This window comes from Capra hircus, chromosome 29 (genome assembly GCF_001704415.2).
Source record: "Capra hircus breed San Clemente chromosome 29, ASM170441v1, whole genome shotgun sequence".
NCBI lineage: Eukaryota > Metazoa > Chordata > Mammalia > Artiodactyla > Bovidae > Capra > Capra hircus.
Genome location: NC_030836.1, coordinates 17,494,020 through 17,514,310, shown reverse-complemented (window position 1 = coordinate 17,514,310; position 20,291 = coordinate 17,494,020). Strand labels below are relative to the sequence as shown.

The 20,291-nt window shown below is 38.4% G+C and overlaps 1 protein-coding gene across 1 annotated transcript in view; it reads right to left on the bottom strand.

Annotated features, from left to right (window-relative positions):
- The window catches only part of INTS4 (integrator complex subunit 4), a 113,579-nt gene that overhangs the window by 78,137 nt on the left and 15,151 nt on the right, over positions 1 to 20,291 (bottom strand). The window contains exons 3-4 of the mRNA XM_005699496.3: positions 18,605 to 18,722; positions 7,045 to 7,151 (exon numbers count right to left, since the gene is read on the bottom strand). Of these exons, the coding sequence (XP_005699553.1) occupies positions 7,045 to 7,151; positions 18,605 to 18,722 (225 nt within the window). The remainder of the gene's footprint in view (positions 1 to 7,044; positions 7,152 to 18,604; positions 18,723 to 20,291) is intronic.

Genomic DNA, 20,291 nt, shown 5'->3' with positions numbered 1-20,291 from the left:
GTTGAGTTTTAACCAGTGGACCATCAAGGAATTCCCATTAACATGGATTAAGCACAGATAAAAATTTGACATACCAAGCAATGGAAATTATTCTGAGACAACCTCTCCTGACAAAAGAACACATAATATTTGCTCAGGTGGTATTTGATAAATGTTAAAATGCTGCCATGTTTCTGCTGCCTTAAGAGCTTAATGTACTTTTGCCACAGAATTAAAGGAACAAAAAAGAAACAGAGAGACCAGAAGAGGTAAGATAGAAAAAGAGAAACAAAGAATTAAACTAGGCTCTAAGGAAGCCATATATACAAAAATGACAAGATATTTATTCTCTAGAAAAATCTTCACAAAGAAGAAAGTAGAAGACCTCCAATTTCAGTTATGCAGATTCTACAGAAGAAAAGACTTAGTAATTTCCTGGCCAAATTTAAATCTCATCATCTATCAAATGAGGATTAGCTGTACAATAGCTCAGCTGGTGAAGAATCTGTCTGCAATGCAGGAGACCCCTGTTCGACTCCTGGGTCAGGAAGATTCCCTGGAGAAGGGATAGGCTACCCACTCCAGAACTCTTAGGCTTCCTTAGTGGCTCAGACGGTAAAGAATTCGCCTGCAATGTGGGAGACCTGGGTTCAATCCTTGGGTTAGGAAGATCCCTGGAGGAGGGCATGGCAACCCACTCCAGTATTCTTGCCTGGGGAATCCTATGGACAGAGGAGCCTGGTGGGCTACAGTCCGTAGGGTTGCAAAGAGTCAAACATGACTGAGCGACTAAGTATAACACAGCACACAGTACCTCGAAGGATTACTGACAGAATAATTACTGACAGAGATGAATTTTAAGATGCTAAGAATACCCAAAAGCATGACTTTCTTCCTACTATGAAACAAAAAATATGACAGATTTATATCTCATATTTTAAAAATATACAAAGGAACAATATGAACTTAAAAAAATAATGACAGAACAGATTATAATATTTTGAATAAATTAGGACATTGATAAGAAGGGAGGGAAGGAAAGAGAAGGAAGGAAAACTTTCTTACAATAGCATGACAAGTAAAAAATATAGATGGAATAACAGCATTATAATATCACCATTTTGCAATAATCAGTTATAAATGACTCAGCAAGATTTATTAATAGTTGCTAAAATAGAGAATAAAAGTTTGATGGGGAAGAGGACATTTACATTATCTCAGAGTATCTCCCCACAAATTACTCACTAATCACAGGAGGAAATAACAACTCCACAATGAAAAACCCGGCAGCCACTACCTTAACCAAGTATCAAAGTTAACAGCAATGATGAGTCAGACCTCATGTGTGCCTTATGATATGATGCACTGAGAAGGACACAGTATTATTTATGTATTAGTCCCACCAAAACGTGTAATTTGAATCTAAACAAAGGAAATACCAGATAAATCCACGTTGAAAGACATTCTAGGGATTTTCTGGTGGTCCAGTGGTTAAGAATCCGCCTTGCAGTGCAAGGGACACCAGTTTGATTCCTGGTCTGGGAAGATCTTACATGCTGTGCAGCAGCTAAGCCTGTGTGCCACAACTACTGAGTCTGCCCTCTACAGCCTGAAAGCTGCAACTGGAGAAAGCCCACACACAGCAATGAAGACCCAGCGCAGCCAAAACTTAAAAAAAAAAAAAGACATTCTATAAACAGCCTATACTCTTCAAGTTAAGCCCATAAAAAAGACAGCCTGAGGGACCTTTCCAGATTAAAGAAAACAGAAGAAAACAGGGACATGAAAACTAAATGCAATGTGTGATTCTGGACCAGGAAAGAAAAATTTATATAAAACGTAATATAAAAGACAGGTAGAATTTGAACAAAGTCTAATACTACTACAGTTTAGCATTATGTCAAAGTTAAATTTACTGGGAATTTCCTGGCAGTCCAGTATAGGACTCCATGTTTCCACTGCAGGGCGCATGAGTTCAATCCCTGGTTGGGGAACTAAGCTCTCACAGACCATGCAGTCAAAAAAACAAACAGACAAAATCCAGAGTTAAATTTCCTGATTTTGAAAACTGGGTTTATAAAAATGATTTCCTCCTTCTTAAGAAATAAAAATTTAAGTATTTAGTAGAAAAGAAGCATAATGTCTGCAATTTACTCTTAAATGGTTTGGTAAAATATATAGAGAGAGAGTGAAAGTGAAAGTTGCTCAGTCGTGTCCAACTCTTTGCAACCCCACGGACTATTCATTCAGTCTTTGGAATTCTCCAGGCCAGAACACTGGAGTGGGTAGCCTTTCCCTTCTCCAGGGGATCTTCCCAACTCAGGGATCGAACCCAGGTCTCCCTCATTGCAGGTGGATTCTTTACCAACTGAGCTAACAGGGAAGCCCCCAGCATAGAGAATGATAAAGCAAATGCGGGAGAATGTTAATGATTGATGAATCAAAAAGAAGGGTACATGGAAATCTCTTGTCCTATTTTCGTAATTTTTTTTAGTAAGTTTGAAATTGTTGGGTTATTTGGACTTTGTCTCACACCCAACCAAATGCTTTCCCAGAATTCTCTGAGTGAAAGGCACCATCATCTAATCTGGCACATAAGCTGGAAATAGGAAATACCTTCAGCAATTCCTTCACCGTCCCTCCATGCTCAACCAATTATCAAGTCCTGCAATCTTCCTTCCTAAATATTTCTCAAATCTATCCATATCTTTCCATCACTTTAATTCAAACTTCTATAACCTTTCATGTAGGCTACAATAACATCCTTTACTATCTGAGCCACAAGGGAAGCCCAGTGCAATAACATCCTACTGGCTTCTTGTCCAATAAGTTCTCTAGGACATATCTGGCTTTTCTTAAAATGTCTGTTTGGTTTTGATACTAAGGTTATACTAGCCTCATAAAATCAGTGGAGAAATGCTGCTTCTCTTCTACTTCTTAGGAAAATCTGTGAAGAATTGGTATGTATTCTTATTTAAAATGTTTGATTCAAAGCCATCTGGGCCTGAACTTCTCTTTGTAGGTAAGTTTTTTATTTTTTTCATTACTAATTTTATTACTTGTTATAAGTATATTTGGATTGCCTACTCCTTCTTGAGATAGTTTTCACAGTTCTTATCTTTGTAGGAATTAGTAGGAATTTGTTCATTTTATGTAAATTATCTAACTTATTGGCATAAATTGTTCACAGTATTTTTTTATAATCCTTTTCATTTCTGTCAGGTCAGCAGAAATAGCCTCTTATCATTTATGATCCTAGTACTTTGAGCCTTCTTTTTTTCCTTTCCAAAAATAAAGGTTTCTCGCTTTTGTTGATCTTTACAAAGAACAAGCTTTCACTTCTTTGATTTTTCTCTACTGTTTTTCTACTCTTGATTTCATTAATTTCCACTCTAGTCTTTCTTATTTCCTCCCTTCTGCATGCTTTTATATTTAATGAGTTCTTCTTTATGCAGCATCTTAGGTAAAAGAATAAGGTACTGAAATGAGATCTTTCTTCTTTTTTACTATGGACACTAATTGCTATAAATTTCCCTCTAAGCACGCAGTAGCTGCAGCCCAGTTTTGGTACGCAGTGTCTTCATTCATTCACCTCAAAGTATTTTCTAATTTACCTGCTGATTTCCTCTCTGATTCATTGGTTAAATAGGAGCATGTTGTTTAACTTCCACATATTTGTGGTTTTCCTAATTTTTTTCTGTTACTCATCTAATTTAATTCCATTGTAGCTGGCAAACATACTCTGCATTATTTCTATTAAAAGGGAGAATGTTATTTTAATGTGAGTCATATCTCAAAGATCATTGTATGACAAAAATCACAGACAAAATAGCATTAAGCAACAGAAACAGTAACTATAGCTATGAATCATAGACAGCCTTTATATACTTGAATTTGCAAAAGCTTGTAGCAGATATGCCATTTCCAAATAGTTCAAATTTCTACCCAGTTAATGAGCCTCTACAAATGTGAAGAAACGCATAAAAAATCCATATGAAAAACTAGAAAAGAACATGAAAAGTTCATTCCCAAGACAGAACCAGAGATCAAATTGGCAACATTCTTGGATCATCGAAAAAGCATGAGAGTTCCAGAAAAAACATCCGCTTTACTGACTACACCAAAGCCTCTGACTTCGTGGATCACAACAAACTGTGGAAAATTCTTAAAGAGATGGGAATACCAGACCACCTGATCAGTCTCCTGAGAAATCTGTATGCAGGTCAAGAAGCAACAGTTAGAACTGGACATGGAAAAACAGACTGGTTCCAAATCGGGAAAGTACATCAAGGCTGTATATTATCACCCTGCTTATTTAACTTCTATGCAGAGTACATCATGAGAAATGCCAGGCTGGATGAAGCACAAGCTGGAATCAAGACTGCCAGGAGAAATATCAATAACCTCAGATATGCAGATGACACCACCCTTATGGCACAAAGTGAAAAGGAACTAAAGAGCCTCTTGATGAAAGTGAAAGAGGAGAGTGAAAAAGTTGGCTTAAAGCTCAACATTCAGAAAACTAAGATCATGGCATCTGGTCCTATCACTTCATGACAAATAGATGGAGAAATAATGGAAACAGTGAGTCTTTATTTTGGGGGGCTCCAAAATCACTGCAGATGGTGATTGCAGCCATGAAATTAAAAGATGCTTATTCCTTGGAAGAAAAGCTATGACCAACCTAGACAGCATATTAAAAAGCAGAGATATTACTTTGCCAACAAAGGTCTCTCTAGTCAAAGCTATGGTTTTTCCAGTAGTCATGTAAGGATGTGAGAGTTGGACTATAAAGAAAGCTGAGTGCCGAAGAGTTGATGCTTTTGAACTGTGGTATTGGAGAAGACTCTTGAGAGTCCCTTGGACTGCAAGGAGATCCAACCAGTCAATCCTAAAGGAAATCAGTTCTGAATATTCATTGGAAGGACTGATGTTGAAGCTGAAACTCCAATACTTTGGCCACCTGATAAGAACTGACTCATTTGAAAAGACCCTGATGCTGGGAAAGACTGAAGGCGAGAGGAGAAGGGGAAGACAGAGGATGAGATGGTTGGATGGCATCACTGACTCAACGGACATGAGTTTGAGTAAACGCCAGGAGTTGGTGATGGACAGGGAGGCCTGGCGTGCTTTAGGCCATGGGGTCAACTGAGCAAATGAACTGAAGTGAACTGAAGACAGGACATACAAATGAAGAAGAAATAGGAAAAAATTTTTTAATGAAATACCATTTCCTTCTTACAAAATTAACAGGTTTACATCTTGCTTTTAAACATTAATATCTAAATGCTAGAATAATATGTGAAATTATGCACTCTCATATACTGTGGATAGGCTTAAACTAGAATACTGCAGAAAACAATTTGCCAAAAGTATCAAAAGCCTTAAAAAAACACAAAAATTTTAAATGCTTTCATCCAGTAATCCTACTGTGACAATGTATGTTTAGGAAATAACCCTAGATACAGGAAATACTTTAGACTAATCATATTCACTGTGTGGTATTATTTACTATTTTTTAAAATGGCTACAATATAAATGTCCACTAATAAGAGAATGGTTAGGACAAAGTATGGCTTGATTACTGGACAAAATATCATGCATCCATTAAAAATATTTATAAAACAGTATACTTTACAGTATAAAGAAAATACTTGTTATGTTAGTCAAAAAGCAAAACTGAATATAGAATATGATTATAGCTATATGTGGAAAAAGAAAAGCAAACAATCTGTATACAGAAAAAAAATCAGAACAGATACATCAAGAGGCTAATAATAATGGTTGCCTTTATGTGGTGAATTATGAGAAGGAAATGGCAACCCACTCCAGTGTTCTTGCCTGGAGAATCCCAGGGACGGCGGGGCCTGGTGGGCTGCCGTCTGTGGGGTCGCACAGTGTCGGACACGACTGAAGCGACTTAGCAGCAGCAGTGAATTATGAGTGTAGTTCTTTCTTTATACGTCTTTCCAAATTTCCATGAGTAAAAATGTTTATAATAAAGGATTTCTTTAGAACAATTTAAGAAACTATTGCTTCAAGCAGAATAATCCACTGAGTAAAACACCTCTCTCATAAGTACAACCTCCCAGATACATATATTCTCTCACATGGAAGATGTATTTACTCTCTAAAACATGTAATCCCTAGTTTTCTCCCACTTAAGCTTTTAATACTGTACTTCTCAAAGTGTTGTGGGTTTTTTTGTTGTTGTTGTTACTGTTTATTAAGATAAATGAAATACTCTTTCCTGGGGTTCAGAAATAGTTTTCTAATTCCATGCCTGTAAGCCTTCCACAATTCAAATGTATTTGTCTTCTTATATTCTCAAAACAAATTTATCAAAAAGACTAAAAGTAAACCCAATCCTACAAGGTTTAGGAGCTGGTGCTATGCACAAAAGAAAGCTAATTAAAAGTTCCAAATTAAGAAGAATTTGGCTTTGGAATCAGAGAAGAGTTTATGCCCTGGTTCTGCAACTTCCTAAGTATGAAAACTTGGACAAACTAAACTCCTTCAACCTCAATTCCCATCTTAGTAAAAGAGATATAACAGCACTTTCCTAAAGGACTATGAGGAACAAATGAAAGTATCATGATTCCAAACTGCTGGCAGGTGTTATGCCTGAGAAGAGGGTCTAGGAGGGAAAGATGGAGTGGCTGTCACTTATTTTATTTCTGCATTAGTTAATTTTGTTTTTAACAATGAGCATACACCATAGGAATAAAATTACTTTTCTTTCAAAAAAGTAAAAAATAGTACCATAATAAGCAGAGAGCATATGTTAGGCATGGAATACATGGTAGTTCCTATAATTATTTTCATTTCTTTTGGCACAGTGAGGAAGTTCATTTTATAACAAGTTATTCAACTTTATTCCTAATCCAACATCAAGAAACAAACAAAACATGAAGCAGTTCTTAAAGCCATTTAAGAGTCTTTGGCAATTCTCAGTTATAGCCTTAGGATGAAGGTAAGCAGATCTGACAGCTCGTATCATTTCTCCAGATAATGCAAAACTGTTCAATAAAGAAGCAACCCTGTGTCTAACCATTATATTCTTACCTTGCAGGCTACATCAACTAATCGCATCTGGATAGCTTGATTCTCTGGGAGTTTAGTGCCAATTGCAAGCAAAGTGTCCAACAGTTGAGCAAGGACTTGATGAGACTCTAGAAAGGAAGATGGAAAGTTAGGTTTTAGAATTTCAAAAGGAGATTGCTATAGAAACTAAATTTACTTGGGTATAAAGAACGCAGATTTTTGTCAACTGAGTTCTGCTGTTTGATTCTTGATTCTCCTCAACTAAAAGTCAAGTTCCTAAAAGGATCATGTCTAAAAATTTGAGTCCTCCTCAGGATGTGACATAGTGCTCCAAAAACGTTCAGTGCTTGACTAATTCAAAGGCTTTTCACTGCCTTCAAAATAAAGTCTAAATTCCTTAGCAGGACATATATACATACTAGTCCCTCCACAATCCCTAGTCCTCCCTACTTTATCTATTAGCCTCATCTCTTTCAGGTTTCCCTATCCTCCTTTTTCCCAATTACTTATGATCCCATGTCCCCCTATCTTTGCTCAGGCCCCCTTCCTTACCTAGAATGCTTTCATCTACATCCTGCTTCATTCTCAACTCCCCAGAGAGCACCTCCTAATCTTGAAATGTCACCTTCTGTATAGTGCTTTTCGCTCTTCCCCTAGAAATATTGACCATTTCTTCGTTCATGCTTCCACTGAACCCTTTACATAAACTGTAATTTTATGATATTTATTTGCAAATCAGACAAAACCACGAAACTGAAAGATCCTTAAGGGCAAGGACTATGTTTTATTCACCTTTGTATTCTCAGAATCTAGCATGCCTCATTACATGCTCAACGGATGCTTAATAAATGAGCAAACAGACAATTCCAAGTAAATCACTATTAATCACCTTAACCAGATTCTCTTCGTTTCAAAATCTGGTTCTATGGTTCTATGCTAGTGGTATACAAGAGGATCTAGGAGGCATGCAGAAAATCATTTTTATGTTAATAACCTTGTACAGACATACTTTGTTTTATTGTGCTTCATTTTACTGCACTTTGTAGATACTATACTGTATTTCTTATAAATTGAAGGTTTGCCTCAATCCTGCTTATTAAGCAAGTCTTCTACACCATTTTTCAACAGCACTGCTCACTCCATGTTTCTGTCACTTTTTGGTAATTCTTGCAGTATGTCAAACTTTAATTATTATATTTGTTATGGTGATTTGTGGTCAATGATTTTTGATGTTACTATTGCAAAAAGATTACTACTTGCTAAAGGCTCAGATTATGGTTAACATTTTTTATCAGTACAGTATTAAGGTAGTATATTCTTTTTAGACATAATGCTACTGCACACAATAAATTATAGTATAGTATAGACATTGCTTTTATTTGCACTGGGAAATCAACAACTCGGGTGACTCGCTTTACTGCAATATTTAATTTACTGTGATCATCTGGAAGAGAATCTGCAGTATCTCAAGAGGTATGCATGATTATATTTTAAAGAACAAAATAAAAAACACAGTTACTGCATTGATGACATTAATTTCCTTTTACTATTACTAATATAGTCTCCTTAAATTAATTTTATTTAACTAAAAAAAAATAACTGTCCACTTAAGAAAAACATTAAGAAATCCATAATACAGATGTGAAACAAATGTCAAAAATGATAATGATATATAAACAACTAAAGCTTAAAAAAAAGTTTATAAAACACTAGGAAAAACCACCTCTTAAAAACACTTCCAGTAAGACACACTAGATTGAACACCTCTGTTTATCACTAATTCTTTCTTAAAACCTCATTAACATATAAAGAAACTTTAAAAGTATAAACGTACAAGGACTAAGACAACAGTAAGCAGATGAGAAAAGTCAACAAATTTTTCAGAGATGGCAAGCAAATGAAAAAGTCTATGGCAAACTGAGAAATCTAATCTAAATGCCTACTGAGGAGGGTGTCACAACAGAGCAAATAAATTCCAGCCATATGCCAAGCAAGATTCAGGAATCATAGATTTAAAAGAAAAGAAAAAAAACAACCATAAAACACCCCCAAATGGAGTGAGGCATGGATTTGTTTAAGTTTCTATAAGAAGTAGCTGGACCTTCACCTCCTTCCCTATGCTATACAACTGGCTAATCAACCACTCAAGTAGAGTTTTTTTCCTCTAAAAATTAGGACAGAAAGGATCTAATCTGGCAGATGCTAGGTGAGGAAAGGAAGGAAATATAGTAAAGATAATATATAATAAATATAAATATAACAAATCTGACCACATGGACCACAGCCTTGTCTAAGTCAATGAAACTATGAGCCATGCCATGTAGGACTACCCAAGATGGACGGGTCATGGTGGAGAGTTCTGACAAAACGTGGCCCACTGGAGAAGGGACTTCACTATTCGTGCCTCTAGAACCCCATAAACAGTATGAAAAGGCAAAAAGATTAGACACTGAAAGATGAACTCCCCAGGTCGGTAGGTGCCCAATATGCTACCAGAGATTAGTAGAGAAATAACTCCAGAAAGAATGAAGAGACGGAGCCAAAGCAAAAACAACAACCAGTTGTGGATGTGACCGGTGATGGAAGTAAAGTCCGATGCTATAAACAGCAATACTGCATAGGAACCTGGAACGTTAGGTCCATGAATCAAGGCAAATTAGAAGTGCTCAAACAGGAGAGGCAAGAATGAACATAGGGATTTTAGGAGTCAGCGAACTAAAATGGCCTGGAATGGGTGAATTTAACTCAGAAGACCATTTTATCTACTACTGTGGACAAGAATCCCTTAGAAGAAATGGAGTAGCCATCACAGTCAACAAAACAGTCTAAAATGCAGTACTTGGATGCAATCTCAAAAACGACAGAATGATCTCTGTTCATTTCCAAGGCAAATCATTCAATATCACAGTAATCCAAGTCTATGCCCCTACCAGTAATGCTGAAGAAACTGAAGTTGAAGACTTCTATGGAGACCTAAAACGCCTTCTTAAATTAACACCCAAAAGAGATGTCCTTTTCATTATAGGGGACTGGAATGCAAAAGTGGGAAGTTAAGAAATACCCAGAGTAACAGTCAAATTTGGCCTTGGATACACAAAGATGCAGGGCAAAGGCTAACAGAGTTTTGCCAAGAGAACGCACTGGTCACAATAAACACCCTCCTCCAACAACACAAGAGAAGACTACACATGGACATCACCAGATGGTCAATACCAAAATCAGAATGATTATATTCTTTGCAGTCAAAGATGGAGAAGCTCTATACAGTCAGCAAAAACAAGACTAGGAGCTGACTGTGGCTCAGATCATGAACTCCTTATTGCCAAATTCAGACTTAAATTGAAGAAAGTAAGGAAAGCCACAAGACCATTCAGATGTGACCTAAATCTAATTCCTTACGATTATACAGTGGAAGTGACAAATAAATCCAAGGGATTAGATCTGACAGACACAGTGCCTGAAGAACTATGGACGGAGATTCATGACACTGTACAGGAGACAGGGATCAAGACCATCCCCAAGAAAAAGAAATGCAAAATGGTTGTCTGAGGAGATCTTACAAATAACTATGAAAAGAAGAGAAGTGAAAGGCAAAGGGGAAAAGGAAAGATATACCCATTTGAATGCACAGTTCCAAAGAATAGCAAGGAGAGATAAGAAAGCCTTTCTCAGTGATCAGTGCAAAGAAATAGAGGAAAACAATAGAATGGGAAAGACTAGAGACGTCTTCAAGGAAATCAGAGATACCAAGGGAACATTTCATGCAAAGATGGGCACAATAAAGGACAGAAATGGTATGGACCTAAGAGAAGCAGAAGATATTAAGAAGAGGTGGCAAGAATACACAGAAGAACTGTACAAAAAAGATCTTCACAACCCAGATAATCACCATGGTGTGATCACTCACCTAGAGCTGACATCCTGGAATGTGAAGTCAAATGGGCCTTAGGAAGCATCACTACGAACAAAGCTAGTGGAGGTGATGGAATTCCAGTTGAGCTATTTCAAATCCTGAAAGATGATGCTGTGAAAGTGCTGCACTCAATATGCCAGCATATTAGGAAAACTCAACAGTGGCCACAGGACTGGAAAAGGTCAGTTTTCATTCCAATCCCTAAGAAACACAATGGCAAAGAATGCTCAAACTGCCACACAACTGTACTCATCTCATACACTATCAAAGTAATATTCAAAATTCTCCAAGCCAGGCTTCAATAGTACATGAACCATGAACTTTGGATGTTCAAGCTGGATTTAGAAAAGGCAGAGGAACCAGAGATCAAATTGCCAACATCTGCTGGATCGTTGAAAAAGCAAGAGAGTTCCACAAAAACATCTACTTCTGCTTTACTGACTATGCCAAAGCCTTTGACCTGTGTGGATCACAATAAACTGTGGAAAATTCTGAAGAGATGGGAATACGAGACCACCTGATCTGCCTCCTGAGAAATCTATATGCAGGTCAAGAAGCAACAGTTAGAACTGGACGTGGAACAACAGACTGGTTCCAAATCGGGAAAGGAGAATGTCAAGGCTGTATATTGTCACCCTGCTTATTTAACTTCTATGCAGAGTACATCATGAGAAATGCCAGGCTGGATGAAGCACAAGCTGCAATCAAGATTGCTGGGAGAAATATCAGTAATGTCATCTCAGATATGCAGATGATACCACCCTATGGCAGAAAGTGAAGAACTAAAGAGCCTCTTGATGAAAGTGAAAGAGGAGAGTGAAAAAGCTGGCTTAAAAGTTAACATTCAGAGAACTAAGACCATGGCATCTGGTCCCATTACTTCATGGCAAATAGATGGGGAAATAATGGAAACAGTGAGAGTCTTTATTTTTTGAGGCTCCAAAATCACTGCAGGTGGTGACTGCAGCCATGAAATTAAAAGACACTTGTCCTTGGAAGAAAAGTTATGACCAACCTAGACAGCATACCGAAATGCAGAGACATTACTTTGCCAACAAAGGTCTGTCTAGTCAAAGCTATGGTTTTTCCGGTAGTCATGTATGGACGTGAGAGTTTATAAAGAAAGCTGAGTGCAGAAGAATTAATGCTTTTGAATTGTGGTATTGGCAAAGACTCTTGAGAGTCCCCTGTACTGCAAGGAGATCCAACCAGTCCGTCCTAAAGGAAAGCAGTCCTGAATTGTCATTGGAAGGACTGATGCTGAAACTACAATACTTTGGCCACCTGACGTGAAGAACTGACTCATTTGAAAAGACCCTGATGCTGGGAGGGATTGGTGGCAGGAGGAGAAGGGGACAACAGAGGATGAAATGGTTGGATGGCATCACTGACTTAATGGACATGAGTTTGAGTGAGCTCTGGGAGTTGGTGATGGACTGGCAGGCCTGACGTCCTGTAGTCCATGGGGTAGCAAAGTGTTGGACATGACTGAGGGACTGAACTGAACTGATAATAAAAAGATTAAGAGATAATCAACATACTGAAAATGAGGGTCCCTCCCTAGCACTCTTCGGCTGCTTTGGCTAAAAAATACATGGCAGTCAGGCATCTGTCTTCCCAGCAGTAAAGTCAAAAGTTGACAGGCCCACAAAAACAACAGAAGTCACTACTATTTAAGTCCTCCAAAGACACAGAGGATCATGTTAGAGTGGAACCTACCAGCTGACAAGCCCCATTCATTCACAAAGAACTCTCAATCAGCTTTTTAGTGCTTCATCCTAAACTTCAATGCAAAGCCAAGGATCATTAAGAAAAGTCTCCATAAACACAACATTGTAGGGGACTTCCCTGGTGGTCCTCTATGTTTCCAAAGCAGGGGGCCTGGTTCAACCACTCATCAGGGAACTAAATCCCACATGCTGCAACTAAAAGATGTCATATGCCTCAACAAAGACTGAAGATTCTGCGGGCAGCGACCAAGATCCAGCCCAGTCAAATAAGTAACATGAAAAAATAAAACAAGCACAACACTGTAAATCAACTATATTTCAATAAGAATATAAGAATTTTTTTAAGTTGAATAGATTAAAAAAGGAAAGGCAAGTCTCCAATATGAAAGAGGTCACAAAGAGAAAAGAAGGTAATAAGAGCAAACAGAAGAGAGGTGAAGAAATCACCACCATCATACTGCTCTAAAATTTATTTCTTAAAAAAGATGATTTTGCATGACAACCATAAAAAGATGGCTAGACCTTTCTGAACTTAACTCTTGCCTCTAATAAATCAAAAATCTAATCTAAATCTTAAATCCCAGTCTCTCTGCTGAGTTCCAGGCCTACATTGTAAGTTCAGGTTAGATGGACATCGCCACAAGAATAAATGAATCCTCCACATTTCTTCTCTAAACCACCCAGTTCATCAAAGCAAATTCCACACAACCACTAAATTATCCTTATAAAACTAGACTTGATCACTTCATGCCTTGTTCAAGGAGAACTAGGTACCCACTGCCTACAAAATAACATTTAAAATCCTCAGCACTCAAGACTACCACGCTTTGGCTTCAGAATATTTTACCAATGTTTTTCTTCCAAAAGCCCCTTACTTCCTTCCTACCGAGCTCTCAAACAACTTAGTTCTTCAAACATCTCTTATACTTTGCCAGTCTTCTATCTGCTATCATCATATTCCTTCTTGGTACCACTCTTCCCCAAATTTGGAGGATTTGGACCTACCAAAGCTATCTTTTCACTAAGCCTTTCTAGAGCTCACCAGTAAGCACTGATCCCATTCTCTCCTCTGCTCCCACACTATGTTAATTATATCTCCTCTAAAACAAGCTTGACGTTATCATTAGTGGTGTAGCATGTACTAGAGAAGCAATGCTTGCCAAAGAGTTATAAAATCCATGCATTTGATGAACTTAAAGACGTCTGGTCCAAGGTGCAGACCACAGTCTTGGATTTTATAATATTAAGACTGATAATCGGGAAAATCTTAATTTAAAACCGCAAATACAAAGTGACTTCAGCAGTCACTTTAATTCCCTGGAGTTCATCTTCCTCAGCCTTGAAATAAAGGGCTTGAACTAGATGAAACTTACGGTCCCTTCCAATTCTATCTTCTATGAATCTGGGTGGGCCAGGAACAGGAAACCAAGAAGAGTCCTAGACCAGATCTCTTACAGACAATTAAATAAGAAACATTAGAATACTTTAAAAAAGTAAAACAGCTATGTCCATGAATACTGCATAATTTGGCTAGAATGAATTCTGATTTAAAATTAAGTCTCTCTTGTAATGTTTCTGTATCAGAGGTAAAGTGTTTTTAGTTAAACTGTAGTCCATAAGAAAGAGCAACACACTAAGTTCTCAATTCTGCTACGACTTTTAGCTAGACCAACTCACTTCAACTCATTTCATCTCTCTGGAACTTAACAGTCTTGTCATCTGCTGAATGAAGCAATTAGACAAGATGATCACTATAAGGCCATTCATATCTCAAACAGTCTAAGACTCTATGAAATCTCCAATCAATAAGTAAGAAATTCTTCCAAGTATAGCTCAAATAAGATCTTTCCAGGGAAAAAAAGGATATTGAGGCGATATAATTGCTTTGGTGCTTTCAAAAGAAATATTTTTTTGCCATTATCTGTAAGAGCAAAGAAATATTTAATATATTATCAACACCCTAATTTTTATGAAGGTAATGTATAAAATCAAGATTGCTGGGAGAAATATCAATAACCTCAGTTATGCAGATAACACCACCCTTATGGCAGAAAGTGAAGAGGAACTAAAAAGCCTCTTGATGAAAGTGAAAGAGAGCGAAAAAGTTGGCTTAAACCTCAACATTCAGAAGACTAAGATCAGGGCATCTGGTCCCATCACTTCATGGGAAATAGATGGGGAAACAGTGGAAACAGTGTCAGACTTTATTTTTGGGGGGCTCCAAAATCACTGCAGATGGTGACTGCGGCCATGAAATTAAAAGACGCTTACTCCTTGGAAGGAAAGTTATGACCAACCTAGACAGCATATTAAAAAGCAGAGACATTACTTTGCCAACAAAGGTCCATCTAGTCAAGGCTATGGTTTTTCCAGTGGTCATGTATGGATATGAGAGTTGGACTGTGAAGAAAGCTGAGTGCCAAAGAATTGATGCTTTTGAACTATGGTGTTGGAGAAGACTCTTGAGAATCTCTTGGACTGCAAGGAGATCCAACCAGTCCATTCTAAAGGAGATCAGTCCTGGGTGTTCATTGGAAGGACTGATGTTAAAGCTGAAATTGCAATACTTTGGCCACCTCACGCGAAGGGTTGACTCATTGGAAAAGACTCTGATGCTGGGAGGGATTGGGGGCAGGAGGAGAAGGGGACGACAGAGGATAAGATGGCTGGATGGCATCACCGACTCAATGGACATGAGTTTGCGTGAACTCCGGGAGTTGGTGATGGACAGGGAGGTCTGGCATACTGTGATTCACGGGGTCGCAAAGAGTCGGACACAACTGAGAGACTGAACTGAACTGAACTGATTGTATAAAAATGGGAAAATTATAATGTTAAGTAAATATACTAAAAGATAATACACTCACTGTAAGTATAACCATATACAACTTAAGTAAGTAAAAGGTAATATGTAAAACAAATAGTTGTATGGTAGCAGTAGGAATATTTTTAAATTTTTCCCTTAATATCATTACATTGGCCTTTCAATAAATGTCAAAAAAAGTTTTTAAGGTATTTTGATTGTTTTCTATGAATTATAAGTCTTGGGTCAAAATTCAATACAACTAAAATTTAAATATAAAGTCGTTTCTACAAAAAATATTTTCAATTTCAACCAATGGGCCACTTATATTTGTATCATTAGTTGTACAATAAGTGAATTTAGATTATCTCTTAAGTTCCCTGGCCCTTTATTATTCTCATAACCTCTTAAGTTTATAGAATAAACTGTTGTCCAATATTTAAATAATCATATTTGTTTAAATATGGATACCCTAAACTGAAATAAAACTATTTTTTGAAACTATGACCAATTCAAACAAAACTAAAATATTTTCAGTAACAGCAGCAAAAGATTTTTAATTTCAGAATAAGTATCAAAGCAATGAGAACTAACTCTATTAGAAAATCTTGTACATAAATAAAACAAGACAAACATAATAAAAAAAATTATTATGGTGAAAGTTTTCCTTTTCACCTAAACACTGAGACGTTTAGTATACATCAACAAGGAACAAATAGAAAAGGCAACAACATATGAGACTTGGGAACTAAAGACTGCTTTAGTTTCTGCTTTTATAGGAACTAAATGGTGGAGGATTCCATGACCAGGAGGGTGTGTGAGGGTGTGGTTGTGGGTGTGTCTACTTAGTTGCTCAGTCATGTCTGACTCTTTACAACCCCATGAACTGTAGTCCACCAGACTCTTCCATGCATGGGATTCTCCAGGCAAGAGTACTGAAGTGGGCAGCCATTCCCTTCTCCAGGGGATCTTCCCGACCCAGAGATCAAATCTGTGCCTCCTGCATCTCTGCTGGTAAAGGCAGGTCCTTTACCACGGAGTCACCAGGAAGCCACTGCTGGGTTGGTAGGCACAGTCAATAAAACATCAATTCCGTTACAGACTTGTAACATTGAGCAAGTCAGTTAACTTCTCTGAGCTTCAGCAACCCACCTATAAAATAAGGACAATATTGTCTATCTTAAGTCATATGTAAACTGCCTTAGGTATAATGGCTCTTCAGCTCAGTTCAGTTCAGTCGCTCAGTCGTGTCCGACTCTTTGCACCCACGAACTGCAGCACACCACGCCTCCCTGTCAATCACCAACTCCCAGTGTTTACTCAAACCCATGTCCATTGAGTCGGTGATGGACATGACATCTAATCATCTCATCCTTTGTCATCCCCTTCTCCTCCTGCCTTCAGTCATTTCCGACATCAGGTCTTTTCAAATAAGTCAGCTCTTCCCATCAGGTGGCCAAAATATTGGAGTTTCAGTTTCAACATCAGTCGTTCCAACGAACACCCAGGCTGATTTTAGGATGGACTGGTTGGGTCTCCTTATAGTACAAAGGAATGTCAAGAGTCTTCTCCAACACCACAGTTCAAAAACATCAATTCTTCGGTGCTCAGCTTTCTTTATAGTCCAACTCTCACATCCATACATGACCACTGGAAAAACCATAGCCTTGACTAGATGGACCTTTGTTGACAAAGTAATGTCTCTGCTTTTTAGTATACTGTCTAGGTTGGTCATAACTTTCCTTCTGAGGAATAAGCACCTTTTAATTTCATGGCTGCAATCACCATCTGCAGTGATTTTGGAGCCCCAAAAAATAGACTCTCACTGTTTCCACTATTTCCCCATCAATTTGCCATGAAGTGATGGGACCGGATGCCATGATCTTCATTTTCTGAATGTTGAGCTTTAAGCCAACTTTTTCACTCTCTTCTTTCACTTTCATCAAGAGGCTCTTAAGTTCTTCTTCATCTTCTGCCATAAGGGTGGTATCATCTGCATATCTGAGGTTACTGATATTTCTCCCGGCAGTCTTGATTCCAGCTTGTGCTTCTTCCAGCCCAGTGTTTCTCATGATGTACTCTGCATAGAAGTTAAATAAGCAGGGTGACAATATACAGCCTTGACGTACTCCTTTTCCTATTTGGAACCAGTCTGTTGTTCCATGTCCACTTCTAACTGTTGCTTCCTGACCTGCATATAGGTTTCTCAAGAGGCTGGTCAGGTGGTCTGGTATTCCCATCTCTTTCAGAATTTTCCAGTTTATTGTGATCCACACAGTCAAAGGTTTTGGCATAGGCAATAAAGCAGAAATAGATGTTTTTCTGGAACTCTCTTGCTTTTTCAGTGATCCAGCAGATCTTGGCAATTTGATCTCTGGTTCCTCTGCCTTTTCTAAAACCAGCTTGAACATCTGGAAGTTCACGGTTCATGTACTGCTGAAGCCTGGCTTGGAGAATTTCGAGCATTACTTTACTAGAGTGTGAGATGAGTGCAACTGTGTGGTAGTCTTAGTAGAAGTCAATGAATGATAGCTATTAAGAGACACGGAGAAGGCAATGGCACCCCACTCCAGTACTCTTGCCTGGAAAATCCCATGGACAGAGGAGCCTGGTAGGCTGCAGTCCATGGGGTCACTAAGATTCGGACACGACTGAGCAACTTCACTTTCACTTTTCACTTTCATGCATTGGAGAAGGAAATGGCAATCCATTCCAATGTTCTTGTCTGGAGAATCCCAGGGACGGGGGAGCTTGGTGGGCTGCCATCTATGGGGTCGCACAGAGTCAGACACGACTGAAGTGACTTAGCAGCAGCAGCAGCATTAAGAGACAAACCTGTATTTTAACTCTAAGATAAATATACACGGTTTTACTGCTGCTGCTGCTGTCATCCTCAAATTTCTTTTCAATAACCACCAACACAATAAAACTTTGCTCTACACTTTATACAAAAGGAACTGAAGATTTCTGCTCTAATTATACAACTTTTATTTATTTATTTGGTTGCACAGCGAGGCACAGAGGACCTTAGTTTCCCAACCAGGGATGGAACTCCTGCCCTTTCAGTGGAAGTGCAGAGTCCTAATCACTGGACCACCTGGGAATTCCCTCTACAGCTTTTAAACTTCAACTTACTTTCATTCTGCAGGATATTAATGGCATCGTCCATAATGCAGTCTGGTGAAAATCCTGCCGTTTTTGACAGTAAACCCAACAATGATGCAATTTTCAGTCTCACAGACGCATCATTCTCCTGCAACAAAAGAAGCTATTGTTACCTTGATGCTCTACTCTCAGCTAAGCAACAACAGGAACATGGGAAATATCTCAAAAAAGACTCAATGACCCAAGTATTCTAAAGCTTTATTTCTGAAAAATTAGCTGTATATACTTTGGGGAGAAAGTTTTTCTCAATCTGTGTGTTCCATCCAAATAAAGCAAAGTGAATGAGAATATTTTCACACCTTCTTGATGTCATTAATTTCTAACCAGATGTATGCTTCTGGGATTAAAAGCACCTTTCACTGTGCAATCACATTTGACATAAGCTGCAGCAACTTGCACCACAAACACCAGGCACCCCACCACGGGGCACCCTAACACTGCTATCAGCGCCACTGTTTTTGGAGCCCCCAGAAATTGGGTGCTGCAGCTACCACTGCTATCACCAGAAAATTTTCGCTCTGTTTTTTTGGATCACCATATCCTGATCAGAAGTTCGGAGCAGGTGAATCTAATTGTCTGGGTGTAGGTCTGGTGCCTGGACCCGGATCTCGGCCCCAAGGCAAAAGAGACTAAGAAATGATTTATTGGGCTTCCCTGGTGGCTCAGATGGTAAAGAATCCATCTGCAATGCAAGAGACCCAGGTTAGATCCCTGGGTCAGGAAGATCCCCTAAAAGAAGGAAATGGCAACTCACTTCAGGATTCTTGCCTGGAGAACTCCATGGACAGAAGAGCCTGGAGGGCTACAGTCTGTGGAGTCGCAGAGTCAGACGTAACTGAGTGAATGGTGGTTCAGTGGTTAAGAATCCACTTGCCAATACAGAGGACACAGGTTCAGTCCCTTGTCCAGAAGACCCCACATGGTGCAGAGCAACTAAGCCCACGCAACCCCACCTACTGAGCTTGTGCTCTAGAGCCTGCGAGCAACTACTGAGTCCATGTGCCACAACTACGGAAGCCAAGTGCCCTAGAACCTGTGCTCTGCAACAGAGAAGCCACCACAATAAGAAGCCCCCGTATTGCAACTTGGGAGTAGGTCCTACCCACCACAACTAGAGAAAGCTCATGCACAGAAATGAAGACCTAGAGCAGCCAAAAATAAAATTAATTCTTAAAAAGAATTAACGTAATATCTAGGTTAACCAGTAAAATGTATAACTCCCAAGCTAATAAAAAAGCAGTGGAGGAGAGAATTTTTTTAAAAAGAGCCAATGCAAACGGTGGTAACAATTGAGAGGAAAAAAAGAACACTAGCAGGTAAGATAAATAGAAGGCATTTCATAAGAGGGTAGATTTAAACCCATATATTTCAATAAACACATTAAATATAAAGAACTAAATGCTCCAGTTAAAAAATAAACACTGTCAGGTGAAATTTCTTAAAAAACTAACTATATGCTGTTGAGTCACAAAATAAAAAGTGATTAAAAAAGAAGAGTTGAAGATAAAAGGTAGAAATAGGTGTATCATGCAAGAGACAGCTGGTATCATTATATCAGTACTAGACAAAGCCATTATATGGTGACATGATTATCTGTAAAGAATCTAAAAGAACATACACATAATTTATTAAAATTGTTAAATGAGCTTAACAAAGT